At 38.9% G+C, this 23177-nt stretch overlaps 1 protein-coding gene across 4 annotated transcripts in view; it reads left to right on the forward strand.

Moving 5' to 3' along the window:
* Nucleotides 1-23177, forward strand: part of Nalcn (sodium leak channel, non-selective) — a 276023-nt gene that overhangs the window by 211087 nt on the left and 41759 nt on the right. For all 4 annotated transcript variants that reach the window (XM_076930524.1, XM_076930522.1, XM_034498721.2 and 1 more), the window contains 5 exons: nt 4232-4305; nt 18676-18777; nt 19197-19266; nt 21031-21122; nt 21211-21333. In XM_076930524.1, the coding sequence (XP_076786639.1) occupies nt 4232-4305; nt 18676-18777; nt 19197-19266; nt 21031-21122; nt 21211-21333 (461 nt within the window). The remainder of the gene's footprint in view (nt 1-4231; nt 4306-18675; nt 18778-19196; nt 19267-21030; nt 21123-21210; nt 21334-23177) is intronic.

Genomic DNA, 23177 nt, shown 5'->3' on the forward strand with positions numbered 1-23177 from the left:
AAATGACAAATTAAAAAATAGCGATTGTGATGGACTAAAATCCATCAAATATGTCTTAACCTTGAACTCATAGTGATACTTTAAATAATTAGTCACTCCTAAAGGATTGTACAAAAGCCATTAACTATTAAAAACTGATACGAAAAGATCCAGAATCATGAACTTACCTTGACTGTTTTCCCTGGGCAGTCTACTGGTGGACAAAATCTAGGACAGGAGGGACAGCTCCCTATGAAAGAGTCATTTCAATGAAATGCAAAGAAATGACAATTTTATAAGTGAGATGAGTCTAGACATGCTCTGGTGACAGAGCATGACACCAAAGATGGCCCTGTCAGAGAGATCAAGCCTGAACATAACTGGATCCACCACTGACTCACGGGAAACAGAAAAGGCAGAAGACCCTGTGAGCCAGCCTACCCTTTGCCCTCAGCAGAGCACACATGACCAGGAACTGCAGGAGAAATGTCCCTACTCTGACTAAAAGACCTTTCTAAAAATCAACAAGAGCCACTCATAGATTGCTGTGTTGTTGCAATCCAGATTACAATAACTGCAGAAATTGAGTTGAATTTCATGGCTTTTGACTCTGTACTAAAGCGTACAATTTAGAGAACATCAGTCACCTTCTCTGTCTCTCTGTCCCTCTCTGTCTCTCTCTGTCTCTCTCTCTCTCTCTCTCTCTCTCTCTCTCTCTCTCTCTCTCTCTCTCTCTCTCTCTCTCTCTCTCTCTGTAGATGTAACACAAGAGTTCTCAAGATGTGAACTTCTCTTTGAAATCAAAAGTATAATATGTTTTAAAAAATCTCTGCTTTACCTTAACACTTAAATTAAAATTTATTGTATTTGTTTTTGTTCACTAATTCAGTCAAGGAATTGCCACTTTGTGATTCGAATGTGATAGGTTAGCAAATAAAACTATAAATCAAAATATTTTCCACTAATCATTTGTTTCCAGTGCAAGCTCTATCCGAATGGACCCTCTCTCTTTCTTCCTATTTTCTACATGTTTGATGCACTTACAGTCAGTATGAGCTGTTATGACTCCTTTCACTCTTGTAATTTGCAATTTATGGTCTGATATTACATGGTTTAAGTAGCTCTGTTTAGTCTGGTTCAGGTGACTAGCAGTATCTTTTGAGACCAGAAGAGGGCAGTGCAGAGCAGTGTAGCTCTGAGCTCTTTGTGACTTACACAGACTAAGAACGTCTTTTCTAATGGAAAAATATAAAGCTTCACTACCACAGGACTAAAGAACAACTAATATCTACAGACCTTTATTTACTATTAAAGGAAAATATATAGAAAGATATCTAGCATATCTAATACACATCTTTCAGAACACACTAAATCTTAATCTGCAGGTTAGATGTTAAAACAGAAGACAATCTACTACTTCTGCTGTTAATTATAATACCATTCTCAAGGACAGCCTGGAAACATATGACCACTGCATTTTCTTTAATCAACTCAAGTTTATTGTACTAGATAGCATCCCAAATATGCAGAACGTGTGTTTGGTATCAGCTGCTCCACTGCAGTGGACTGGTGACTGAATTCCAGCGGTTGGCTTCTGCGAGAGACAAGAAAGGCATGCTGTTGGCTTTGAGCATCATGGTGTCTGCATTCTCTGCCCACAGTTTGCCATTGTTGCCCTCCTGTATCCTGGGCCTGACTTTTGACTCCTGGCTGTGTTTCTAGCACTCAGAGCAGAAGCCTGCCCCTGACAGGATCTTCAGCTGTAACTCCCGACTAGTGAACCTTTCAACTTCAGCTGTAACTTCTGAGCTCTGTTCCCATGAGATGTACTAACAGCTCAGATGTATGAAATTGTAGTGTGACCTCTTTAGGCGTAACAGATGTTGGAAAGTAAATGCCCCTGTATATGCTACCATGTAATGTACCTTCTAAATAAATGACATTCACTCTAGAGTCTATCAACATGTGGTTAATTTTCCTAAGAGCTCTAGGCAATTAAAAAACAATTCATTTTTTTGTTTGTTTTGGAGTTTTTTTGGGGGGGGGCGGTTGTTTGTTTTTGTTTGTTTATTTATTTTACCATCTTGTCTTCAAATTCATTGGCATTATGTTTCTTTTTTAAATTGGATATTTTATTTATTTACATTTCGGATGTCATCCCCTTTCCCCATTTCCCCTCTCTAGAAACCCCCTGTTGCATCCCCCCTCCTCCTTTTTGCTTTTATACCACTTCAATTACATTCATATATTAAGGTCAGGTCTAGGTTGAGAGTCTAGCAATACAATAGATGCAAATGGTCAAGAAACAAGCAAGACAATAAACACAAATAGTCAAAGAACAAGCAATATAATAAACAAAATCCTGTGAACATTCCCATGATCACTGTTTCTAAGGGCTTACCAGAATAACCAAAATACTGAGCCAACTTCCCTATCATAGCCCGAAGTCATTTTTGTGTCTAAAGCCCATTTCCTTATTCTAGCCTAAGATTTAGATTTCTGCCTGAAATTACTTTTTTGTTCTAGCCTAATAAATTCCTGCCTGAAATTACTTCCTTATTCTAGGCTTAGATTTAGATTTCTGCCTGAAATTACTTCTTTGTTCTAGCCTAATGTCAGATACCTGCCTGAAGCCCACTTCCTTGTCCTTGGCCAATGTCATATTCCTGCCAAGCAGCCCATTTCCTTGTCCTTGTAAAAGATAACATTTTTATGGATGGGGTGGAAAGGTTAGAGTATTTGGCTATCCTGCACTTCATTTCAGATCTGCTGTGTAACATTAAAACTACATTTGCATCATGACGTTACCTTAGTGGTCAGTAGTGATGGCAAGGACCAGTTTGTGGGGGTTAGTACAATGGCTAGGTGGGTAAAGTGCTTGCTATGCAAGCCTGAGAACTTCAGTTCAGAGCCTTGTTACCCCCAAAATAATCTGGGTGTGGCAGTAAGTATCTGTAAGCCCAGTGTTGGGGTACAAAGACGGGAGGATCACTGGGGGCTTACTGGCCACTCTAGCCAGTCAGTGAGCCCCAGGATCAGTGAGAGATTTTTATCTAAAAAATACTAACACATAGAGTGATAGAGGAAGACACTTGATAAATATTGAGTTCAACCTCCACATAAACACACACAGAAGAAAAGATGGGTTTGTGGTTCTACCCTTGACCATATAGACATCTGGGTTCACATTATAGTGTTTGTTTGTAGAGTGGTTAGTAAATGGGAGTTCGTGTGTTCCAGCCTGGCCTGCCTTACTGAGCTAATCAGTTCCAGAGTTCAAGAACCTGAGTCCTATCTATGTTTTGTTATTAATGGTTACTGATATTGTGCCAAGTGGTTAGAAAAGATCATCTACTGGTGGCAAACACTCTCCCATTTTTGGCTCCCAATGCTGACTACTAAAAGCTCTTAGTTCTTGGGAATCTACCCAACATGCTCCCCCTCTCTCCCTCCCCCCCCCATTCGCTCTCTCCCCCCCTCTCTCTCTCTCTCCTCCCATTCGGTCTTCTTTTGACCACTTGGCCACCTGGAAAGTGGTTTACTAATCTAACATGCAACCAGTGAGCAAGACAGCGCTGACTTTGCCCTCCAGTATATTTTTCTTAATCTAATCCTCTGGAATGACTTTTACCATCACCACCTAGAGGCAAACTTTGACCTTCTTTCCTGTCATCTGTATCCATGCCAGAGGATAAAACACCTCCTGAACTCATGTTCAGATTAGTATTGGATCACAGGCAGGGAACGTGCAGTGACGGAGTGTGGACTGGAAAATATCTCACTAAACAATGATAAATATAGGTCCCAGGTGTTAATTTTAACATCAAACTTTCTGGAAACTGAAGCACTTATTCTAGTGACTGACAGTGTCACTACCAGCAATGTACACACCATATACCATGCCACAGCTGTGGCATGCAGCCTTACAGTTAGTTAGAATCTTTGCACAGATAAACATAAAACAAAGAAAAGAGCTTGAATCATTATGTCAAGTGAAATAAGCCAAACTCAAAAAACTAAAGCCAGTTTTGTCATGTGTGCAGCCTAACTTTAAAATTATATGTGGGGGTAGGAAGAATGAAGCTAAAACGGGGATCTTATGATGGAGGAGGATATATTAAAAGAAATATAACATGTGACTTATAGGTCAAAAGGGAAACAGACCAGTGTTTGAATGATGCCTCCTGTCTCATGGATTGTGAATACAGCATTCCTTTATATCCCAAAACTAAAGTGTCCTTATACTTTTCAGCTCCGCAAGTCTGTTTTCAGCATAAGGGCAAGGAACCTTCTGGAAAAAGAGACTGCAGTCACAAAAATCTTAAGGTAATGCCAATAAACTTGAAACATGCTTTAATGCAAGTGGGATTATATCAAGGGAAAAAAGAGCTTTTCTCAATGAATTCATTTTATGGACAATAATATTTACTTTCAGATCAATTGTAGAATTATGCATCTTCATGATTACAGATAATGTCAAAAACATAAGTAATGTTTATCTAGAAAACATACTATTTTTGATATCATGATATATCATGCTTATTATTTCATGTATTTAAATAAACCATACCTAAAAATACAAAAAAGATGAAAAGAAATTATCATTATTCTTGACCATCTACATCTTTTGTGGTAACTAAAAGAAAAATCTGAAGGAAACATAGCAAAAGATAAAGTCTTTAAAAATAATTATGATTTCTTCATCTATTACAAAGGATCTGTTAAAATTTTAAAGCTCTGCTGGAAATGTCTATGTACCATGTACATGCAATGCCTATGGAGGCCAGAAGAGGGCATCAGGTCCCCTCCAACTGGTGTTAGAACTGGTCATGAGCCTCTATGTGGGTGCTAGGAACTGAAGCTTGGCCTTAAGATGATCTTGAAAGCATATTATTTTAGTGCTACTTTCTAAAGTATGTCTTGAAATGAAGGGTCAATATGGAAATCAATCTGATTAAGTATATCAAATTATACATTATAATAAATAGTTTTATGATTAATACAAAGTGTGAAAGCATTTGGAACATCAAGATTGTTGATGTATTATGTATATGTATAAATGATAAAAGTGATATGTCTGACAAAGCCAATAGGCACCTTTATATGGCGAAGTAGTCTACAAATTTGTGGTAAATAGAGGGAATCAGACTCTTCTACCAAGTCCATTACTAGAAAGATCAAGCATCTTTCCATAATGACATATGGAAAGATGGAAAACATCTTTCCATAATGTATATTACTATGGCTTGGTAAGCCATGATGAGGAAATACAGCAAAGTAAACGTAAGGTGAGAAACTATAACTTTATAACAGTACCTAAAATTTGTGTGAGAGAAAAAAGTCCTATCTCGTGGAGACACATTCCACTGTGTTCTCTCTCTCCATGGATGACATCCAGGCACAAAAGTCATGTGTGTACTGCAGTAGCTTTTTGAGTTAAGAATAAGTATTGGCTGGGGGTTGAGTATTCGAAATATGACTAGATAAATATGAAAGATCTGGTGGAAAGAGACAACTTGAGTACCAAAGTAGCTGTCCTGACTAGGTAGTCATTCATCTCAGTGTCACCCTTGGGGTATGCCATGAGGCTGGTTTGGACAGCTCATGATGATCTCCAGGATACTTAGGCAAGCTGACACTACACAAGCAGGGATCTGTAGATTTGCTGACACACTTACTAGGAAGAGGAACATCCATCAAATAAGGAACTACTCAGAGTAAATAACCCACCGAGTCTAACTCAGAACTTTCCTATTGTTCCTCCACTGTTACAACTGCCCTTCATCAAATCTGCTGTGTTTGGGATGCACAGTGAACATGCCTGTGCCCAAGTATTCAACTTGATTTCTTTGCTGGAGATACACAGTGAGCCATCTGTGGCCAGTTAATGACTTTGTGTCCTGGGTACCAACCAGCAAGCCAAGACCAAGGTTTCTAGTGAATGACTCTGCTCTTGGTACTCAGCAAGCAAGCTGTGACCAGAATATCTGCTGAATGACTCTGTTTCAAGGATATCTCAATACTTGGAGGCTGAAAATGGAAAGAGGTGTAAGGAAGAAGTCATAGGCCTCACCTACTTTACATTCTTCATGGTTAATGTTGGCCATCAACTTGACAGGATCTAGAATCACCTAAGAGACAAATTTCTGGGCATGTCTGTAAGTTCTAGATTAGAATAACTGAGATAAGAAGACCCACCCTAGGTGTGAGTAGCACATTACCATGGGCTGATCCTGGACTATAAGAGGAGGAAGCTAGCTGGAGACCAGCATTCATCTCTCAGTGTGAGCAGCTGCCTTAAGCCTTGGCCACCATGACTCACCTGTGATGGTGGACTATACTCTCTACATGTGAGCCATCCTCAAATTCTGTGTCAAGTATTTGGTCCCAGCAATGTAAAAAGGCACTAATGAGCACTCTTTTAAGGGATCCATTGCCTCCCAACTTTTATCCATTCCCTTCTTTCTTCTCCTCCAGTTGATGAGGCCAGAGTCATCCTCAGAAAATCACTGTGTACACTGATGTGGTATTCAGTTTTGAGGCAGCCAAATGAAAGGACAGGGCTTTCCCAAGAGAGTCCTGTGGGCCAGTACTCTATTATTTATCTGGGTGACAAATGTTCCAAAGCCTCCCAGGAAATCATTTCATTTATACTTAGGTCTTGCAAAAACATCATGTCATAAGGTATATGTGAACATGTCATTTGAATTGAAAAAATAAATCACACTTTTTCTGAGATCTGATCAGTTTAACAATGAAAAGTGACTTAATGAGTACACAATGTCACAAAAAATGAATGGATTAGATGGGTGGAATAAGGCATGTTTTCAAAATTTTCTATTTTGTCACATACACAAACAATGCTGCAAGGAAAGAATTTAAGAATTTTTGTTATTTTTTAAATATACAAAATTTGGGGCTTTTATTTGGAATATATATGTATATATTGTATATGATGTGAGAAAAAAAATCTTTAAATTCTCAGGAAGTACAAACCTCCCTCAACCTTTCCTGAAAGTTGTATAATTTGAGGATAGAAAAGCCAATAGTATTGCACTACATCCCAAAAATGCATAACATAAAAGGGCCTTGATTATATGTCACGTTATGGATTTCAGGAAATAAATGGCTACAGCTTGAAAAATAATAGGATATTTTAATGTAAATTTGATCTTTACAAAAAAAATTATCTTTATTGTTCTATAAAAATGTCCTTGCTCCTCTGAGTACATGAGAGCAGAGGTCCCATCATATCCAGAAGACACTCTTTCACTCTAGTCTTTGCCAGTTTGTGGCTCTCACAAACAGATCCCCTATAAAAAGCCATCCTTGGCAGCATGAGTCTGTAATCCAAGTGTTAAGAAAACACGCTTATCTCTGGACCTTGCTGGTTAGCCAGCCAAGCCCAGTCAGGTTCAAACAGAGACCATGTCTCTAAAGGCACAGTGGAGAATGACTGATGAAATACCAGACATCAATCTCTGCCCTCCACATGCACACACTTGCACATAAACCCATGGGTACACATATATTTATACACATACACGACACATACACACACTCACACAAACCAAGAAAGAAAAGGGGGAGATGTCTAGATACCAGTGAGCAGGAGCTTAGTTGATGTCTTCAAGTATTCTGATCATAGTAGATTTTTATCAAAGGCTTTTTCTGCATCTATTGAGATGTTCATGTGACTTTTGTCTTAAAGTCTATTTATGAAGTTTATTATATTTACTGACTTATGTATGTTGGACAACCCTAACCCCTCTGTGATAAAGCCAGCTTGGTCATGGTGAATAATCATTCTGATATATGTTTTTATTTAGGTTGCAAGTATTCTATTGAGGATTTTTTATTCTATGTTCATCAGGGATATTGTCCAATAGTTTTCTTTAGTGTTGTGTTTTTATCTAATTTTTGGTATTGGAGTCATACTGACTTCATAAAAGTAGTTTGGGAGCTTTCCTTCTGTTTTTTTTTTTTTTTTTTTTTTTTTAATAATTTAAGGATTATGTGTAGCTATTCTTTGAAATTCTGGTATAATTCTGCTATGAATCTATCTGGACCTGGTCCTTTTTTAGTTGGAAGGCTTCTTATTACTATTCTCCGCCCCCCCGCCCTTAGTTATACATCTATTTAGGTTTGGTGATCGCTTCTTCATTTAATTTGATTAGTTTAGATAAAATTTGTTCATTTCTCTTAGGTGTTCCTACTTAATGGAGTACACATGTTTTTAAAGTATTCACTTATATTTTTTATTTCTTTGATGCCTGTTGTGATCTTTCCCTGTATATTTCTGGTTTTATTAATTTGGTTTTATTAAATCACTCTTTTTGTTCACGGGCAAGGGTCTGTCAATTTTGTTTACCTTCTGAAAGAACCAAACCTTAGACTCTACTGATTATTTTTTTTCTGTTTCTAACAGTTTCTGCTCTGATTTTTTTTTTATTGCCAACTTTGGGATTTGGGTTTGGCTTGCTCTTGTTTTTCCAAATTTTTGAGTGGCATCATTAAGTCATTTATTTGTGCTCTTTCTGAACATTTAATGTAGGTACTTAGAGCTGTAAATCTCTCTCATAGGACTGCTTTTAATGTGTCCCAGAGGCTATGTTGTGTTTTCATGACCAGAGAGGCTGATCCTGCAGTCTGTAGTCTAGATAAATGAGCTGATGGAAAGAGCCTGGAGCTAAGAGTGTACATTCTAAGTGTAGCAGTGTAGCAGCTGCCTCTTCACAGCCATGTTAAGTTTTCTTGGTGGAAAATCTGGCTTTTCAGCCCTGATCATCAGAATGCTACTATGCCCACAGTTCTCCCTGGACCTACATTTCAAAATATGACTTGGCTGACTTGAATGCTGCTATTCGTCTTCACTGAAGATCACTCCCTCCAAAGTCCTGAGAGCTTTTCTCAGCCCAGAGGAGGGGGTTATGTGTTTTCAAAGTGCTGCTACCTCTGCTGAAGCTTGCTCTCTAATTCAAAGCCCCCAAATCAAGTAAAAATGCACTCTCATTCTCGAAAGCATCAATGGCCATAGAAATATCACACACCAAAAAAAAAAAAAAAAAACAAAACAAAAAAAAAAAAAAAACCAAAAAACAAAAAAACAAACAAACAAAAAAAAAACCATTAAATATATATTCCCAAAAGTTCAGTTCTTTTATGGTTTGCCACAAGTACCTCATTAGCCAAGACAGCTTTATAACCTAGGCAAATGATCAGCTTGCATATTTGTACCCTGATATTTGATTAACGGCACTATGAACTTATAGTAATAACTATTATTGAAAGCCTAAAAAGACTCTTTATTCTCTTTAGTTAGACTGTAATGAAGTGTGCAAAGGGTAATATGTAGCACTGTCTTTGTTTCTGGTTTCATTTTAAAGATGTCATTTACATTTTTAAGTATTTTATTTTGGGTATATGGGTGTTCTACCTGCATGAAAGTTTGTGCATCATGTGTGCACCTGGTGCCTATGGAGATCAGACAACAGTATAGGATCTTCTAGAACTGGTTGTAAGCAGACATGTGGATGCTGGGCATTGTACCCAGGTCCTGTGAAAGAACAACCAGTTTTCTTAACAACTGAGGTATCTCTCTAGCCTCTTAAGATAGACTCTTTTTTCTAAGAGTGCCCCTTAGTTACTCAACTATGGAGGATTTCTGTGGTGTCTCCTACATGCCATGGAATTGTAGACATTTTGCTTTTTCCCACTCAGCAATTTCTGCTTTTCAATGTAACATCTTTTGTTGTTATTGTCTTGTTTTGTTTATTTGTTTTTCAAGACAAGGTTTCTCTGTGTAGCCCTGGCTGTCCTCAAAATTACTCTATAGGCCAGGCTGGCCTTAAACTCATTGGCGCAGGGGGAAATTTCCTAAACAGAACTCCAATGGCTCAAGCTCTAAGATAAACAATCAGTAAATGGGGCCTCACGAATCTGAAAAGCTTCTGTAAGGCAAAAGTCACCATCGATAGGACAAATCGACAACCTACAGATTGGGAAAAAAAACTTCACTCACCCTACATCTGACAGAGGGCTAATATCCAAAATATATAAAGAATTCGAGAAGTTGACCTCCAAAAGAACCCAAATAACCCAATTAAAAATGGGGTACAGAGCTACACAACAGAAGAATCTTGAATGTCCGAGAAGCACTTAAAAACATGTTCAGAGTCCTTAGTCATCAGAGAAATGCAAATAAAAACTACCCTGAGATTTCATTTCACACCAATCAGAATGGATAAGATTAAAAACTCAAGTGACTGCACATGCTAACAAGGATGTGGAGAAAGAGGAACATTCCTCCATTGCTGGTGGGATTGCAAACTGGTACAACCACTCTGGAAATCAATCTGGCAGTTCCTCAGAAAATTGGAAATAGCTCTCTCTCTGAGGACCCAGCTACACCACACTTAGGCATATCCCCAAAAGATTCCCCACAATACCACAAGGACACATGCCCACCATGTTCACCGAAGCCTTATTTGTAATACCCAGAGGCTGGAAACAACCCAAATGTCCCTCAACCAAAGACTGGATACAGAAATTGTGGTTCATTTACACAATGGAATACTATTCAGCTATTAAGAATGAGGACATCATCAATTTTGCAGGCAAATAGATGGAACTAGAAAATATCATCCTGAATGGGATAACTTAGACCCAAAAGAACATGCATGGTATATAAACTTACTAATTAGTGGATATTATCCAAAAAGTACAGAAAACTTAGGACACAAACCACAGACTATAAGAATTGTAACAAGTAGAAAGGCCCAAGTGAGGATGTTTCAATTCCACTTAGAAGGGCGAAGGAAATAATCACGGGAGGCAGAGGGAGACACCTGGGTGGGAGAGGAGAGGAGGAAGGGAAAAGGTGAACAGGATCAAATATGGTGGATAGACAGGAGAGAAGCCCAGTAGGCCAAGAGAATGAATGGGGATAAGCAGCATTAAGGGGTGGGAGGTGAGAGGACCCTCTAGAAAGTATTAGAGACCTGGATGATGAGAGACTCTAAGGACTCAATGGGGCTGACCTTAGCCAAAATGCATAACACTGAAGAGAGGGAACTCAACCCACCTGCAGGGAAGGGGGAGGCCTTAAGCAGAGGGACAGGGTTACTAACCCACAGTCAAAATTTCTGACCAAGAACTGTTCCTGTCTAAAAGAACTGCAGGGACAAAAATGGAGAAGAGACAGAAAGAAAGGCGGTCCAATGACCAGCCCAACTTGGGACCCATCTTATGGGAGGGCACCAAGGCCTGACAATATTATAGACGCTATGATGTCCTTACAGATAGGAGCCTGGCATGGCTGTTCCATGAGAGGCCCTACCAGCAACTGTTTGAGACAGAAGTAGATACTTATGCCCAACCATTGAACTGAAGTTAGGGACCCCTATGGTTGAATTAGGGGAAGGATTGAAGAAGCTGAAGGGAAAAGTGACCCTATAGGAAAAACAGCAGACTCAACTAACCCAGACCCAAGGGAGCTACTGGAGACTGAGCCACCAACCAGGAACATACACAGGCCAGTCTGAAGCCCCTGGCACATCCATAGCAGAAGTCTGCCTGGTCAGGCCTTAGTGGGAGAAGAAGTGCTTAATCCTGGAGAGACTTGAGGGAAGACTCCCTCAGAGAAGGTGGAGGCTGGTGGGGGGAGGGAAGGAGCACACTCTTAGAGGCAAGGGGGAGGAGAAATTCGATAGGGAACTGTGGGAGGGGGTACCAAGGGGGGAAACAAACGACAGGAATGTAAATAAATAACATAATAAAAATTGAAAAAAAAAAAAGAAGTTGGTTTGAAAAGGCTAAATGATTCTCACAGGATGGTTCCATCCATACAACATCCTGGGAAAGGTACAGTTTGGGTATAAGAGGTTGTTTTAATAAGAACCCGCTTTAACTGTTTTATCTCTGGAGTATAAAGTAATAATATAGAAAATTAAAATTCAAGTCTATGGAAAAGTTGAACGATTAAGGTGATATAACATTTTCAAAATTTTATTTTTATTAAACTACAAAAAGTTCAGGGGGCTGGCTCAGTGAGTATAAGTGTTTATTGCAATTGCAAATATAAAAACATAAGTTAAAATCCTCAGCACCCATATAACTATCTAAGCACAGCTCAGCATGCTTATGACCCAAGTGTTGGAGGGAAAGAGACAGGTGTATTCCAGGAGCACACTGGCCAAACAGCCCAACTCAAAAGAGCATCTACTAGTTCAGTGAAAGATCTTGTCTCAAAGGCATTAAGGCAGACCCAAAAGGACATGCATGGTATGTAATAGAGTATAATAGAGGAAGTCACCAGCACACTTAGATATATGCAGCATACACCCACATGTGTCAACGTGCAACACACACAGACACACACACACCAAAAAATAAAGCCACATCATTACATTATAATTATATATGTTTCTAAGTTAGTAGTTGGGTTACAAAACTTGAACCCCAATTATTTGGTGCTTATACATTTTATTTACTGGACTTCAACAAGGCCACCAAGATTGATATTTTTGTTTGTTTGTTTATAGCACATTTGTAAAATAAAGACACTGGGGTTTCTTTTCAGTCCACAATGAGACATTGGTTGACCATGCATTTACATATCTATCTGTATGAACATTTTTGTGAGTAACAGAGAAATAAGAAGACATAACTAGCTGCTATTAAGGAATGATATTCTTCCAACTGGGACAGAGCTAAATTAAAGTGGGGGATACTCACTCTCATGAAAATACAGCTTTTTCCACATCTCAGAAAGAATCATCATCAGGGGCTTACCCATTACCATCTGCACTGTCTCCACCTTGGATGATCACCTTGCCACCTCAGTGTTGTCAAGTAAGAGCCATTTTCAGGAAGAGCTCATTTTCTCTTCTCTTGCTCTCTTATCCACTTGTGAGTTTACATAATTGCCACTGGAAGACTATTTCTCATTGTCTGAAGATGAAGCTACATCACATTAACCAACATCTGAATATATTTTAAAATATATTACCTTGCAGGGCTCAGAATTTGAATAAACCCCCCAACTTCAATGCTCTGTGAAGTCATATTGAGATTTCTTGGGTGGTAATTACATTTACTACAGATGTTGTCATGTAATCTAACTTTTCTATAATGAGTGAAAATAATTCAAAGACTCCTAGGCCTTTCTTTCATTACAGAATGTTCAGGCTTTTCCCACACCCTTGTTCTGGAACATTAAGAAAGAAGACATAGAAACAAAGAAAGGAACAGAGGACCCCTGCTACTGTGTCTATAAACAACTAGTGGTGTTTAAAGGCTAGTAAGACTCCAAAGATCCCTCTTATACCCATCATCTTTGGGCCAATTTAAAAATATTTTTGGTGGAAAAATGTCAAGAAAAATAGAGACAAATTCTTAAGACACGATTCTCTATTCCTAGGGAAGATTATATATGTGGCTGTCATATAAGGAACATTTGAAATTCCACACCACAAAGGCAATGTGAGGAGGCGGGTAAAGAATCAATCTTTCATATGTTTTTTTCAAAGGCTTGGCAAGAAACCAGGGGTAATATTTTTGCAACTGGGAATGTGTGTTTGCTGAGGAATATTCCCACATTTGAGTCATCATCAGGGGTCCTCATCTTGTTTTACTTTCAAAGGTAGAGAGGGCATAACATTAACCCCAACTGGGAAAAGGAAAATGCCTCTCTGTAATTCTCCTCCAGGGAACAGGAATAAAGAGATTACATATGCCTGCATAATGGAGAGTCTTCTCACTCACACAAGACAAAAGACTTCATTATTTTTCACTAGACAGAGCCTTGTGCCTCTTGCTTTCAGAAGCCAGGCAGGCCTTGGCTTTTTGTTGTTGATGATGATGTTTTGTTGTTGCTAATATTAAGCCACTAGGTGGACTTTCTAAGAAAGTCTGCGTTTGCATAGTTTTGAACCCATTTACACAGAAACTTGCACAGTGTTCTCAGATTTTTCCATTAGAAAAAGATGCAAACAAGATACTGAAGACTTTGGCCCCTCCATTCTATCTCAGGTTTCCTCAAAGAAGTAGAAACTGCTTGAAGACCAAAGTGCTTTCTCAATATGATTAGCTGTGCTTTTTCTCTGAACAGCAAGTAAAGGGACATTTTCTTCCTGAGACTATTTTCCTTGTATCCTTCAATGATGCCAACATACAAAGACTAGTGAAATTTTTTAAATGACAAATTATAGCTTATCATTTAAATACATCCATTCCTTAGCTGGAAATATGTACAGATCCATTCGTCAGGTTAGAGATAGACATCCTTGAGTTCTTGAGTCCTTTGCTTGCCAACAGATTCCTGCAAGATGAGATACATGTCGATTCAGTTCCCAGTGATGGACTGACATTCAGGCTGAGAGGTTAACATGAGTTCAGCTCTGAGGGTCTCAACTTCATATCCACATTCATGCACAGACAACACAAATAAAAAGTTTTCTACTTATGAGAAGCAACATCTTTTCTTTTTACTGTCTGTGTGTCTTATCTACTCTATGTGTACAGCTTATACCAACTTGAAATAAAGTTAAGACTATAACTCCATTAAAAGTGCCTATAAGAACATTCTATTTTATTTGTGATGCCTTTCATTCTTCACAAGTATGAATAGGTCAAACAAATGAAAATATTTCATCATTGCACCCTTTCAAGGTTCATTCATTAAGTATTTATGGAGCACTGACTTTGATCAAGGGTTAAAAAAATACTACTCAACAACCTTAAAATACAACCTTGCTTGCTGATGTGGAGCTTTTAGAGTGTGATCTATGTATAGATCTGAATGGCCAAAGAGAATAGTATGAGAAAATAGAATATCTTCTAGTAAAAGGATAAACCAGAAAGGGTAAGATCGGGAGGCCAATTTTAATTGGGAAGGGGTTAATTTTAATTTTACACAGGTGTGGAGGAGGCACCATTGGGGAAAACGACCAAAGAGAGAATTAGGGACAGCAAAGCACAAACAACAAAGTCACACTGAGTTTCTGAGTTCATCTTTTTCTGAAAAATAATAGGAAGTTGGAGGGTTTAAGGCAGTGGAAATAACAGTGTTAGGTACCTGTTTGCTGCATAACAAATGATTTCAGAATTGGAGATTTGAATATTATATTTCATGTCTTACATTTAGGGATACCATAGCTAATTCTCTAACCTTGGGCCTTTGACAAACCTGCATGCACTTAGACCGATGGAGTATTCTTTTCCTAGGCCATTCACATGATTGCACATAGGAGTCAGATCCAGACAAGGTGTTAGATAAATTGAGATTCTTGACCAGAACCACTGAGTTATGTTTTACCTTGATTGATTGTCAATTTGATGAGACTTAGAATTATCTAGAAAACAAACATTTGGCTGTGTCTGTGAAAGCAATTTTAGGAAGCAGTAACAAAAGTAGGAAACCCCACCCTGAACTTGGGTGGTACTCACCATGGGCCAAGAACCTAAACTAAATAAAAAGATGGGAAGTGAGTAGAACATCCTTCATCTTTTCACATCCAATTGATAGAAACACCATTTTCCTATTATTACTGTTTTTCAAAATATCAAGACCTTTTTCATGTCCAACAAATGTGGCACAGTTTAAGTATGAATCTGTTTGTTGTATAAAAAAAAAAAAAATGCTAACACGGCATGCTTTCTGGTCTGTTTCTTTATCCAAGTGGTCTTGGGGCCAAAGTGCTGTTCTTCATGTTGTTTTTTCATCCCTGTGTTCCTACTCCACCTTCTGTTTCAGAATCATCTCCTCCCATCAGAGGGTCTTCCTATGCCCATTAGTTTGGCCGCTGTTCTTGTTGTAAAATGAAATTGGGGTTTTCTATGTGCTTTTAGATGAACTAATATATCTACAAAACAATCTCATCTGTACCCTTACCTGTTTCCTATGAGACAATGCTGAAAGACAAATAGACTTTATTAGCCATAGAAGAGCATACCCTAAAGTGAGTTTGGCTTTTTAGTTTTAATAGAATCCTGCCATTATACTTTGGTGGGAAGATATTCCTTCATAAAACTTCAAACGCACTTATTGTACTATGCTCCAACCAATGCCTTTACTCATATGCATATTTTACAGTTTGCTAAAAATAATATTAGCTCTTGGTTTTCAGCTAAGAAAGACTGGCTTTTGCCTATAGTTTCTTAATTCAAATTCCATAGTCATTCCCAATGAAAAAAATGTCATTTAGTCAAACAATAGGCTCAACTAGAGAGTAATGATGGGAGTGGAAAGGAGTTAATTTTAATTTTACACAGGTATAGGTATAGGAGGCACTAGTGGGAAGACCAACCAAAAAGAGTTAGGGGTAGCAATGCAGACACTGAAGTGCTGAAGGTGATCTTTCAATACTGGTTGGATGATGGGAAGGGTAACGTGGGTCCTGTGAGCCTGGTTTCATTGTGCTCAGATTATGTGGGAGCCATAGAGTCAGGGAGAAGGTGAGCAGGAAGCTTTTCTCAGAGCACAGAAAGTCTCAGATGGAGACATTCCACTGAAGAACAAAGAGCCAGTCAGCTTGTGCTGGGTTCCAAAGGATCTCTTGACTTCATGTGTTATAAGTTAAGCTGCTTGTTAATAAAAAACTCATAGTTACTGGGCATTTAATTCTTTCTTAGTAAATACTACTGTGAACAACATAGGGGGAATTTGGTAAAGGTCAAAGCAAATGTTTGGCTACTCTAACCCATTTGAGCAAAAGTTTTCTGTTTGCAAGATGGAACTGAAAACCGACACACACATTCAATGTATGTCCATTTTCAGCCTGGCCTATTGGACACATAATCCCACAATCCTTATAATACTAACCTCAAGACTATTGCATTTTTCTGTTTCCATTATAGGAAGACCTCTCACATTCAATCAGACATGTTGTAATTAGGTTGGATATATTTTGTATTTTTAGGCCCATGGGTCTCAATGACTTAGGTAGGGGATAAGTATCATGATTAAAGAATAAAAGTTGCATGACAGCAACTGAAGGTTAAGTTTTGGTATTTTATACAGATTTCTGGGGGTCTAGCCATCTAAGGGAGAATATCACTTACTCTAAATAGGTATTCTCAAAATGTCTTTATGCTTTCAGTCTATTTTTCAAAAACTTACCTATATATGGAAGACTTTCCTCAACTTTTGTTAACTTAGCTGAACCTAGAAACATATCTTCTTATGCAGTATCATTGTAGTTCAAGAAATGAGTACAACTTCTCTCTACTACTCCATAGGTCCCTTGTGTGCTGAAATGTCAGCTTGGGTATATCTCCACAGTGATCCTTGCTCCTTAGTAAAGTAACATCAGGAATCTTTGGCACTTTTCTTTGGTAATGCATTTACATTCAGTTGGATTTGTGAGACTCCCCCCCCCGCCCCCAGGATATACACTACGATTATCTTCCTTCTGTATCAAAAGCATTTGTATTGTATGTGTGTTATTGTACAGGCATTGAGGTTTGCAAGTGTATAAGTGAGCATGTGTGTTCAGGTGCATGTACACATACGTGTACATGTATATAAAAGATTCCATGCCTCTACCTTCTGAGACCTAGAACTAGAGTTGAGTTGTCATGCCAATTTGTCTGGCATTCATGTGGTTTCTGAGGGGTCTGAATTCCCATCCTCATGTTTGAATAGCAATGGTTTTAACCACTGAGTCTTCTCCCCAACCTCATCAAATTTGGAGAGCATTGTGGAAGAGGGGGCAGAAAAGTGTAAGAACCATAAATAGTGGATATCTTCAACAAAACAATATTTTCAGGGGATGACAGGGCCACTGCACATATGAACTTACAGCAGCTGAAAATGTATACACAAGACCTACACAGAGGAAGTAAAGGGGGGGATTTGTGATAATGGAACTGGGAGGAGAGGAAGAGGGAGCTACCAGCAGGATATGAAGTGAATGAATAAATAAATAAATAAATAAATAAATAAAGGGAAAATTTCCATATGAAAGCACACAAGCATATCCTGTCATTAGTATGCAAAATTGTTTTCACTTTTTAAAATATAAAATTTATGTATAGCCAAGAAACATTTTAAAAGACATTTCTTTATGATTTATTATAAAATTATAAGAAAAAAAACCCCACAAAGACCTACACAGTAATAAGCCAACCACATTCCCAGTGTGGACGGGGAGGGCCTCATGAAGTCCTACCCCTAGCTGAGAAGCTACTGACAATTGATAGCTACCAAGAGAAGGACAGTAAGCTTTGTTCAGAAATACAGACCCCAAAAAGCTACCCATGCTCCAGTAGATAACCCTACACCCATCGTACATATATAGGCAGCACTAGGTGGATTCAAACAGCTTTTAAGGGTACATCATTCCAGGGTCCAGGTGGAAAGAAATAAAAGCAAACCTTCCTGGGGGAGCTCATAGAGACCCTATGTTTAATTTTGAAATTATCATCATGACTGGCCCTGCTGCTGACAGAATCTTTACAGAAAGCTTACCAAGGGCAAGGAGGAGGACGTGCTTTCTGTTTATCTTCTACCTCCTCTTGGTCTTGGACTTCGGCTTTGTGTTTCTGACACAAAGCCTTAAGGTCATTTTCCTTTATGTGTTATTTTGCCTTATCACTGATGTTTCCTTAAAATTAATAAGAACCATGAGCAGTGATGTATTATTCATCCCGAATGCACAAACCATGCATTTATCTAGGGTTTCTCTCTTTTGCTAGAGCTTGCACTCGACAGCGCATGCTGAGCGGATCATTCGAGGGGCAGCCAGCAAAGGAGAGGTCGATCCTCAGCGTGCAGCATCACATCCGCCAGGAGCGCAGGTAAATACTCCAGGAAGATGAACTCCAAAGACATCCAGGAAAGGACTTTACAAGAGTGCCTCAGTACAAAGCCTAGGCCTCTACCCTTGTTGGCAAGCAGGCATGGTGAGGACCTGGTTCCAGCTGCTGGTGGTATCAATAAAGAAATTCCCTACATGATTCAAAGATTTAAAAATCTTTACTTCAAAGATTCTTTCCTTGGTGATAGCCAAAGTCTCGCTTTTAAGATCAGAAGAACAAAAATCTAAAATCTTGTTAGATAGGATCAAAGATGTGTGGATACACCATAATCTTTTGCTTTACAAAGAAATGAGCCGTTTCTGATATATCAGGAAAATTAATCTTTTACTTGTGATTATTAATTACAAGTGAAAACTTTGTCTTTAGATGTTTTGACAATTTGACTATGGTTGTTTTAGGTCACTAAGACATGGATCCAACAGCCAGAGGATCAGCCGGGGCAAATCTCTTGAAACTTTAACTCAAGATGTAAGTTCTAAGCTATGCTTTGGATTTTGGAAACTTGATTATGAATGTATATGTAAGTGATTACTTAGTCAGTTCTCATGCCTGAGTTTTTCTGTCATCCTTAAATATGTTCCTATTATAGTAAATCAGGAAATTCAGAAAGCAAATTTCTTTGGCCAAGTACCAAAAAATCAACCATGAACTACAAAATATAGACATACCATGCACAGAGCATGTCTCAGTTAAAAAGAATAATACAAACTTTAGAGAACAATTAGCTGTGAGTTCCTGGCCCCAACTGATGCATCTATAACGTAACTGTTACACCTAAGATGCAGGGAACATTGCAGAAGAGGAGGAAGAAAGTTTGTAAAAGACAGGACGGGGTGCCTCTTGTGCCTATCATGTCTTCTATATTGGACAGGAAAACTGCACCAGTGAAAGCTCACCAATGAGGTAGCATAAACAAGGCCTGAGCATAATATCAGTTGTCATGCCAATGAGGATGGGAGAAATCCCACAAAGCCCCACCCCTAGATGAAGAATGAGCCTGTCTTCTCCAGGGATGATCCCCCTAATTATCCAATACCAAGTGCTCAGCCCAAAAATCATAAACATATACTCAACACTAAATGAGGTTTGTGGGTTGTATTTATACAATCTAGTTTCTTATTGCATGTTTTTTGGTTAGAGTAGTGTTTATTGATTCCTAGCTTTTTTTTTTTTTTTTTTTTTTTTTTTTTTTTTTTTGGAGTGGTCCAATAGAAATGAACAGTCTACTTACTGAAGGAGCTGAAGGGGTCTACAGGGGTAGTCTACTTACTGAACCCCATGGAAGAACAATAGTATCAACCAACCAGACCCACCAAAGCTCCCAGGAACTAAACCACCAACCAAAGAGCACACATAAAGAGACCCATGGCTCCAGCTGAATAAGTAGCAGAGGATTGCCTTATCTGGCATCAATGGGAAGAGAGCCCCTTGGTCCTGTGGAGGCTCAATGACACAGCATAGGGCACTGAGGAAGGAGTGGGTGGATGGGTGGGTGGGTGGGTGGGTGGGGAGCACCCTCATAGAAGCATGGGAAGGGGAAGGGAATAGAAATAAAAATAAAACAGGAATATATGAAAATATATAAAAGAAGTCCACTGAAAACATGGATTATTGACTCCTGGTTCTTTTCTTTAAGTGACCCTATATAAATGTACAGTCTACTTATAAGTCCAGAAAGAACATGTTTTTGGACACCTGTGTTGGGACACACTCCACAAAGGGACTCATATAGCCCAAGTTGATCTAAAACTCACCATGTACCTGAAAACTACCTTGGATTTCTAAGCCTCTGGCACAATGTACCACCATGTTGAGTTTACATATTTCTGGAACATTTTGCGTGCTAAGAAAGAACTCACCACCTGAGCTACTGCCTCAATACTATAAATTCTCTAATTTTCTTATTTATTCTAATTTTTAAAATCTTTCTCTCCCTGATGCCATAATGTAAGCAGTATGGTAGGACTTGGCACACCACAACATTTCAATAAATATATGCTAAGCATTTTATATTTTAGAGGGAAAACTCAGCTGTCAAGATGCTCATGGCTATTAAACTATATGCAAATGAAACATTTTATATATAAAAATTATAGCTATCATATGTGTTACCGTCTACATATAGTGTGCATATATTAATAGCAACACTGACTTTAATTTTTTTTTAAAAAAAAAAAAACATCTTTTAGGCTTTTAAAAGTCTCTCACTGTACATAAATCTTTTATTTCTAGCATTCGAATACAGTGCGCTACAGAAATGCACAAAGAGAAGACAGCGAAATAAAGATGATTCAGGAGAAGAAGGAGCAAGCAGAGATGAAAAGGTACGGGCGTGGCTGTGTCCCGAGGCTCTCATTTAGGAGTAGCTCTTTCCGTTGGCCTTTTCCTCATTCTATAAATGTTCCCCTGAAGGAAGGTGCAAGAAGAGGAGCTGCGAGAGAACCACCCATACTTTGACAAGCCTCTCTTCATCGTGGGGCGGGAACACAGGTTCAGAAACTTCTGCCGCGTGGTGGTTCGAGCACGCTTCAATGCGTAAGTATAGGTCACTTAACCACACTCCGACCAGGTATTTGTCCTGAGTCCTGTGAACAGCAGGGAGTTTGTCACAGGAAGAAAAAAAGGACAGTGTAGTCTTAATGGGGTCACAAAATAAACCATGGGCTAATTAATCATCCTGCTCCTCGTTGTTGCTGCGCCTGACCAGGTGGAAAACAAAGGTTTCAAGTGGGTAGCTCCCATTGATAAAGCATTTAACAGCTGTGAGTGTCAGTACATGTTTGACAATTGTGTGTATCAGTGTTACTAAGTCTCAATTTTCCTTTGAAAACCTTCAGCTGAAGGAAAATAAATGACATGGTGAAGTATATTGTTCTTGAACTTAGAGCTTCTGTCAGACTTGAACTTCATAATGAAAAGATTTATGCTAGAACAAAGTGGAAAGAAAGTGTTATCTGTTGCTTGTATTACTAGTTGTTATGAGAAGGAAATCCACTAGCCACTGTCTCTACCTAACAAGTATGGAAGAGATGGGTAAGAATCTCTGGTTGGGTAATGCAGGGATGCTGCATTTCTGCAGAACCTAAGCCAATGATAGTCTATCAGCAGATAAAAGGAATTCTATCTAGTGTAACTTTAAGTGCATATCACAGATATTAAGAGTCGTGGAATGAGACTGGAGAGAGCTCCTTGGATGAAGTCTTAGTAGCCTGAGGTTGTGAACGTAAATTTAATCTTCAGCATCATCTAAAACGTTGGGCTTAATGGTGTGAGTGCTGGTAACACCAACACTAGGGTGGTAGAGAGAGGCAGCTAGCTCCCTGGGCTTCACTGCCTTAGACTAATTGGTGAGCCTCAGGTCCCAGAGAAAGGTTCTATATCAAACTATGAGATGGATGGCTCCCAAAGAATGACGTCTAAAGTTCAACTTAGGCTTTCACCTGCATAAGTGGATCTACACAAGTGCATTACACACACACACACACACACACACACACACACACACACACATAGAGAGAGTGAGAGTGAGAGAGACAGAGACAGAGAGACAGAGAGAGACAGAGACATCGAGGGAGAAAACATGGAGAAAATATAAAACTTTCTACACTTGTGTGTGTGTGGTTTTTTTTTCCTGTACCCTCATTCAGGAACTCGAATGTTCTTTGTTAATAATTAATATATAACATCATTATCTGTTGAATGTTCAATAGTTTCTTTTTAAAAATCCATATATTGGAATCTTAACCTCTGATATCTCAAAAAAATGTGGTGATGTTTGTAGACAAACATTAAATTAAAACGAGGTCCCCAGGTTGGTATTAATCTGGTATCTCACGCCTTTCAAAGAGGGGATTAGGACACAAACCCAAAAAGTGGAAGCCCTTGTGGAGACATGTAAAGTGTGTACACTCTGCACTGTAAGTAAAGAGGCCTGGAGTGGATCCTGACCCCACAGGACTCAGGACACAACACTACTGACATCTCTGCCTTGACTTCCAGACCCTATAACCATGACACAAAAGCTTACACCACCTCTAAGTACACTTACAGCATCTTGATGAAGCCAGTATGAACTGCCCCAACATCACAGGACTAAGGAGAACTTGAGACTGTGTAGCACCCTCTATGCCCTCCTGTGATGATTAATATTGGTGGTCAACTTGATGGGAATTTAGAGTCACCATGGAAACAAACCTCTGGGCATATATATGTAACGGCTTCTAGTTGGGTAAACTGAGGTAGGAAGATGCACTGTGTGGGTGGCATCATTTATGGAATTAAGTCCCAGTTAGAATAAAAAGGAAGAGGCAAGCAGAGCACTGGCATGCATCATTCTCTGCTTCATGACTGCAGGTGCAATGTGTGTCTGTCCATGATGA

The sequence above is a fragment of the Arvicanthis niloticus genome, chromosome 3, assembly GCF_011762505.2.
Source record: "Arvicanthis niloticus isolate mArvNil1 chromosome 3, mArvNil1.pat.X, whole genome shotgun sequence".
In the NCBI taxonomy this organism is placed as follows: domain Eukaryota; kingdom Metazoa; phylum Chordata; class Mammalia; order Rodentia; family Muridae; genus Arvicanthis; species Arvicanthis niloticus.